The sequence below is a fragment of the Lupinus angustifolius genome, chromosome LG07, assembly GCF_001865875.1.
Source record: "Lupinus angustifolius cultivar Tanjil chromosome LG07, LupAngTanjil_v1.0, whole genome shotgun sequence".
Lineage (NCBI taxonomy): Eukaryota > Viridiplantae > Streptophyta > Magnoliopsida > Fabales > Fabaceae > Lupinus > Lupinus angustifolius.
This window is the reverse complement of record NC_032015.1, coordinates 11988934-11996025: the sequence shown is the minus strand read 5'-3', so window position 1 is coordinate 11996025 and position 7092 is coordinate 11988934. Positions and strand designations below refer to the sequence as shown.

Below are 7092 nucleotides of genomic sequence, written 5' to 3'. Positions count from 1 at the left end.
CTATAGGATGCTAGTCCAGGCTCAATAAAAGCCCTCTCTACAATGACATTTAGGAAATACTGTAATCATCTTTTGACTTTTGTAATAAAATTAAGTCGTGGCTTCAGATTTAGTGCTCTCAAGAACTTCGTTGTTCTAATTACCTTTCTTCATTATTCACTGTTCTTCCTTTATTACTACTGCTTCAGCACGAAATTCACTAAATCTTTTTTCCTGTTGACTAATAAGTGTTTAAGAATATAGAGCTGAAAACTGTACATTCTCTATCTTTGCAGTTCATGCTGTACTGATGCATGATATCTTTACTTGCCTGATTGTGGTTTACGAAGAGCCTTTGCTAGATCATTCTTCCAGCAGCATTCCAAAATTTAACTTCAATTTTATTGTTAAGGGAGAAAAACAGTATGCCATACTCAGATGCCCATATCTCAATATGGCACATGACAGAGGGTAGGCATGTCAGGGTGCGTATCCCTAATCAACTAAGGCATAGTGTATTAAATTAATTAATTAATTGGAACTACTTAAAACTCCAAGGATTATATCAAAGATAATTACAAAACTGGTATGTGTGCATTTGGATTAGCATATTGTGTGTTCATAAAAGATATACAAACAAAATGCTGCAGAGTTCTGAAAAGCTACTTTTGCATAAAACTTTAGCAACAACCAACATATGCTAACAGTACCACTAACTTACCAAGTTCTTCAGCCTTCTTGAACTTTTCATTTATCATCTCCTGTGTTCGAGGATCACGAGGAACTACTGGAAAGGGTGCCAATGGAGGTGGATTTGGAAGAGGTTGAGGTAAAGATGCTCTATCTTTGTTGAAGGCATCAAGAAGAAGTGTAGCCTGTTGGCAAATAGACAGAAAAACATATTAGTTGTTAGCATGCTCCTCTAAAATAATGATTAGATAACCATCTTGATGGTCTAACAACATTGAATTGAAGAAAAAAAGGCTCAACAAACGTAAAACTGGCAACTATAGATGGATCTTCATGTTCAAGGATGATCACTAACCTGATTGTCAGCTCTCTTAGTCCTAAGTTCCTCTACAATTTCCATAGCTCGGATCTTGAGATCTGTGTTGCCTTCAAGATCTGAAAATCCAATATTATTTTACACAAGTGAAATAAATAAATGATTCAAAAAACTTTAAAAAAGTATAATATCACCTATGACTTCATGTACATCAGGATAAATTTTTTTGCACAATTGTAATGCTAGCATGTTTAAATACTTTGATAGCTTGATTTCTTTCCACATGATTTAACGAACCAAAACTCTACTCACATCAGCTAAATGATGGAAGGTAAAAGATAATGAGATAACTTACCTGGAATATTTTATACTTTAGTAATAACTTTTGGGTGTGAAATCAAATATTAAATCTCATCTAATCAAGTTGAAACTCGTAACAATTTTACATACTCTAAGATCTTGCTATCTAAAACTTGGACTAGAAAAATAGGTTATCAAGGAACCAGTGGAGAAAAACAACAATAGCCATTCATGCGACATTCAGTCCAACATGGGCATTCAACCTATACGCAAATGCTACAATTTGGGAAAGGAATAATTATGGGATACAATTAAATAAAACAAACACCAATAACAGATCCATGTTATGTATAATCCCTTGTTATGTTCTTTTCTTCAAGCAGAGGAACAAAAATGCAACATCATCTAAAAGCCAAAAAAGTTGACTTAGTAATAGCATGGTAATTAGTATCATGAATTGTACATGTACCATTAGAACTATTTTCCGAACCATGAATCGTATCGTGAATTGTAAGATTCATGGTCAATAAATACATAAGAATAATAATTCATATTATAAGCCATAAGGGTCATACATATCATAAATTCATAATCCATAAGTCATAATAGGAAATAAGATAGTAAGTTAAAATATAATTATTATGACTTAATATCCACAAGTTCGAAGTCATAAGTGTCTAATCAAAATAGGAAATTAACACCAAAAGATAGCAAAATAACATGTACGATTGCACTGTTCCACATAGAGAAGAAATGAAAAAGGATGCAGAGGGAAAGGCACAGGCACTGTTCCGTGTACAAACGTTTTCCCCCGACTGTTCACATTTTCACTTTTCACTGCCAGACACAGTTACACAAAAAAGCTAGGTTTTGCAGCTATTTACGCGTTTTATTCAGATTGGGGGCTTAAAAATAAATTTGGGCTAAACAGACCAGGTAAAACGGCCCATTAGTAGCATTTAAAAAGAGTTAATTTTAGGGTTTCTAGAAACCGGGTCGTGCATGACCCAGTCGAACTGGTACGCAACCCGTGACAGCTAGAATTGTGCGATACACGATTCCAGCTATGATTCAGATGATTCATTGCAATTCTGTCCACGATTCAGGAACAGAAAACGATGCACCACTCGATAAGCACCATTTTGTATGAAAACAGAAAACTGCATCAAATATGTATTGTACGATTCTAACAAACACGAGTAACAGTAATACCATATTGATCAGCTTCTTTCAACTTCTCTTTGATTTCCTTTGACAACTCAAGCACCTCGGGAGTCTGCGAATTCAAGAAAAATAAATAAGTACTACAGATTGCTGGGCATCACTGTTAACATACAAAACCATGAGTCAAGCGTCACCTGAGTAACTTCAGTCACCGATATTGCGATTGCAGCTTTGGCATCGTCATCCTCAAGGCGCTTCAGAGCTCTGCCAATTTTCCTTTCGCACTCGGCGATGAGCCTGTCTATAACATCCTCCAACTCCCTGTCATAATTATCGACCCCTTTTGCTTTTGCTTCAACGTATCTGGTACAAGTTAAAGGCAGCAACAAAACGATAAACTTTTGCATTTATTGATGTGCCATAAATAACACGTTTCTGTGAGAAATACATATTTGGTTGTACACTTGTTATGGTATTCTATCTTTAAGGAAAATGAAATTTCTACGGAACGGTCAAGCAGAGCAGTTATGCCTTCAAAAATGCATGTTTTAATATGTTTTTTGGCCTAAGCCCCACGATATCCGGAAATTAATTCACACTCCGACAAATGTCACTAGAACTTACGGGTTTAGAGGGTAAGGAAAGGAAAGAGGGGGTTTGAGAGTCATCTCGCAAGTGTATTTCATGGTTATGAAGCATTCCCTTCCCTTCAATAACCAACTCGCAAACAGACCCTAGGAGGGCAAAGGTCTCCAAACACCTATTATTTTCCATTCATAAGACTCCAACGAGAGACATTGTTTAGAACGTACGTTTATTAATTTTAAAATTTTTAAATAGTTCCCTCCCTCATTGAGTAACATTTAGACATTGACCTCTTTTAAACATAAAAATAAGCTAATAATCTAACCCCACACTAACATAGTTCCCTTAGACAAATCCTAACTCTAAAAAACATAAAGTCAAATAAAAATCAACAAACTAAAAAAACAAAAAACAATTGAAGCAAAGGATACTCTTTCCTTAACTGCAAGGAGTGAACCTTAGGGCAAGCACCCATGTCCATTTTCTGAACAACAAAAAAAGAAGCAATGAATCAAAATATAGATAAATTCAAAACAAACAATGAAAAAATGAGTAATGAAAGAAGAGTTCAGAAGTTAATTACGGTGAGTTGAAAGAGTTCATGAGGACAAAGACCAACGAGGTAGAGACGACAAACATCACGATCATAGTATTTCCGATTGACTTCTCTAACGTCACCGTTCCTATTTGCGCCCATTAACACGTCCAATTGCTTCCTTATGGCATCCATTGTTAGGGTTTTCGATTCTCCTTCTCTCTCTTTTGGGTTTCTTACTCACACGAGTGATCTAAGAAAATTATGAAATCAATACCTAGGGTTGATTAAAAGACTAAAGTGCCTTTTTTTGTTTACATAAATTAATATTATAGTCGCTAACAACATTATTATACCAATAGGATTAATCATAATTATGGGTGTAATAGTGGGATACACCGGACGGTTCTCCTACATGTGTCATCGATTATAATTAGTCAAAAAATAATTAATTATTAATATTTTAACTTAAATATATTTTTTTAATCAATAATAAACTAATGTTACATGCATTGAGACAATAGATATATTTGAGTAATAGTTAGGTTTCATTAGACCTGGCAAAAAATGATTTAGTTTCCCTTATGTTATTTTTTATCATGGAAATTGAATCAATATTGGTTTGGTTTATTGGTATAATGCCTATCTCAACTTTTGTGATATGTTTGAAAATTTATTTGTACATTCTTAATATTATCTACTATGAAATATGCCATCTTTTCTTTTCTTTTTAATTTCTCTATTGTATAAGTTTGGTGAGATGTTATCATTACTCTTTCTTATTTTTATTTTCCATGTCTTTTCTTAATTACAAAGCCCTTGAAAAATATTTTGTTTTTACAAATGTTATAAAACATGTGTAGTTACTTTTCTTACATGAGTCTACATGATATAGAGAAACTATATTGTTAGGTATAAAGTATTACCTAATTTTTAATTGTTCATAAGTTATGTCGTTCGATTCTCATGATTTCTAACTTTGTGGAACTCAAAATTGCACAATTACAAATGTTTTTTTATTAATTAAATAAACATACTAGATAGTAGGATCAAACCAAACCACATTTTCCAATTTGATTCGATTGAATTTTATGAGTTTTGTAGTGTAATTTCTAATCACTTACATTCCTAAAAATACAAGTACAACTATGAGACATGACATATCATATTCATATACTTCAAGAAAATTTATAGGATGATATATCACTTTACATGGATCATTTATCTTTACAATCGTCTTAATATCATCCTTACACTAGCATGTTATAAATAATAATTATTAGAAACTTTGGGTCATACATTCAATATTATGTTTAAAAGTGTCATGTTGGTTATTTTAACTGACCAAATTAAAGTGGTCTAATTTAATTAAATTTTTATGATTAGAAACTTAATTGGTCTATTGATAGACATTTTGTATCTACTGACGCACATTTTTATTTTATAATATTAAGTATTAAATTTTTTATATATTTTATTTCAGAGAATTGTGTTTTTTATTGGGTGCACTTTATATTACCTTTTTTTATATATTTATTATAGTGTCCAATTTAAAGTGAGATATGTGGTTATTGTGTTAATGATGATTACCTAAGATTACATGGTTTTTTTAGAAATTAATAAATGTTAAAAACTTAATTAAAAGTTTACACTATAATTTAATTAAAGTTTTATGATTAGAAACTTAATTGGTGTGTTGATAGACATTTTGTATCTACTGACGCACATTTTTATTTTATAATATTAAGTATTAAATTTTTTATATATTTTATTTCATAGAATTGTGTTTTGTATTGGGTGCACTTTATATTACATTTTTTTATATTTATTATAGTGTCCAATTTAAGGTGAGATATGTGATTATTGTGTTAATGATGATTACCTAAGATTACATGGTTTTTTTTAGAAATTAAAAAATGTTAAAAGTAAAATTAGAAACTAAAATTTACAACATGGTAATAATTACACCATGTTTTGACTATATATATAGTATAGAAGATGTAGATAGATATAATATAAATATAGTATAGATGTTTGATATTTTAAATCAATTAATTGAAATATCATATTACCAAAGTAGTGTTCCATGTGTCAATTGATATGGACAAGGCAACAATATGTTAAAAGTTTATACCAATAATGGTTAACCAAAAGGAAAATTATTATTTGGTCAAAATTTTAAATATACTTTTGATGGTAAATATGTAATAAATCATTAGGTCTTCCATGTGAACAACAAGTAGGTCTAAAGAAATGTTTATTGTTTTATAAAATTGATCATTAATATTTGATTACTACTTTAAATGTACCACTTAGAAGTTAGAATAGTGTACCACTTACTATATGTTATTTTCCTTTTATAATATATATGTCATATCAAATTCACACCATATCTAAAGGGCACTAACTTCAAGAATTAAGGAGGGATTGTTAGGTTTATTTTTCGAATGCATGGATCTAGATATCTATAAAAAAAGTCACTTATATTAAGAGAAACAAATGAATGAATCCAGTTAGAAATATGAGTCAAGTACATTATGAACTTATACTACAGAGAGACCTATATATATTAAGAGAAAAGCAAGTACATTGGAACTCAGCTACACTAATACTTCTTAAGTGCCAAATTTATTATATTTTATACGCCATTTTTACGACATTTTAACTACTTAATCAACTCAAATAAATAAAATTATACTAATACATGATTAAAATTTGTTTAAATGGTCATATCTCACACCGGTGGTGTTTTTTAGGCTTAATCTGGAGCAATTATGGCAAAAAGAGAAGTGTTGAATAGAAACAAGAATTCAACCATGACATGTCGGAGTAAAATCGTGATAACTTCTTCGTCCATTGTTGGATCGAGCTGAAATTTTGATATGTTGTTCCTAACTGATGGGGCTTCAATGTGAAAGGTCGGATCATGGAAATGAGCAAAAGACGTTGCGCTAAGTGCAGGTTTCCATGCTCACTGCAAGTATAAGCAAAAATATGCAATGTGCTACTGTTCTATCTACGCTGAGCGCAGTGGGTGGTGCGCCTGGCGCAACTGGGCGTGTTGAAAGGTCACCATAAGCTAGTTGGAAGTGCGCTAAGGGTATAGAACAACACCAGGACGTTATTTAAGGACTTCTAACTCGAACCATTTGACATACACTTTGTAATATTGATTTGTAATACTTCTTTTCTAAGCTTCTAAGGTAGTTTAGTTCATTTTAGTCATAGGATTGAGGTATAAGTATTAGAGGGGTTAAAATACACTCATTTGTGTATGGTACTACCATCCCATGAGTTATGTTTTATCCATATCCTATTTACATCTTGTGAACATGAGTAGCTAAAATCCTTATATTAGGATTAAATATAACATGAATTTGATGTATACACACTGATTCGACATTTACTCATGAATTTTTTTATTATATTTGAGTTTGGTGTTTACTTTATGTTTGCTTTAAGTTTGATCACCTTATTGCATGATATTAGAATAAGTTGCTTTGGTTCTTACTTGCATTATTTT

General features: G+C 31.5%; 1 protein-coding gene across 3 annotated transcripts in view; it reads right to left on the bottom strand.

Moving 5' to 3' along the window:
• LOC109352353 (putative RNA-binding protein Luc7-like 1) overlaps positions 1-3854 on the bottom strand; it is an 8411-nt gene extending 4557 nt beyond the window's left edge. For 2 of the 3 annotated variants that reach the window (XM_019594304.1, XM_019594306.1), the window contains exons 1-6: positions 3618-3854; positions 3466-3518; positions 2644-2812; positions 2498-2561; positions 1025-1104; positions 701-854 (exon numbers count right to left, since the gene is read on the bottom strand). In XM_019594304.1, coding sequence (XP_019449849.1) covers positions 701-854; positions 1025-1104; positions 2498-2561; positions 2644-2812; positions 3466-3518; positions 3618-3764 — 667 coding nt within the window. In that variant the 5' untranslated portion in view covers positions 3765-3854. The remainder of the gene's footprint in view (positions 1-700; positions 855-1024; positions 1105-2497; positions 2562-2643; positions 2813-3465; positions 3519-3617) is intronic. The other variant, XM_019594307.1, reaches the window with a different exon arrangement.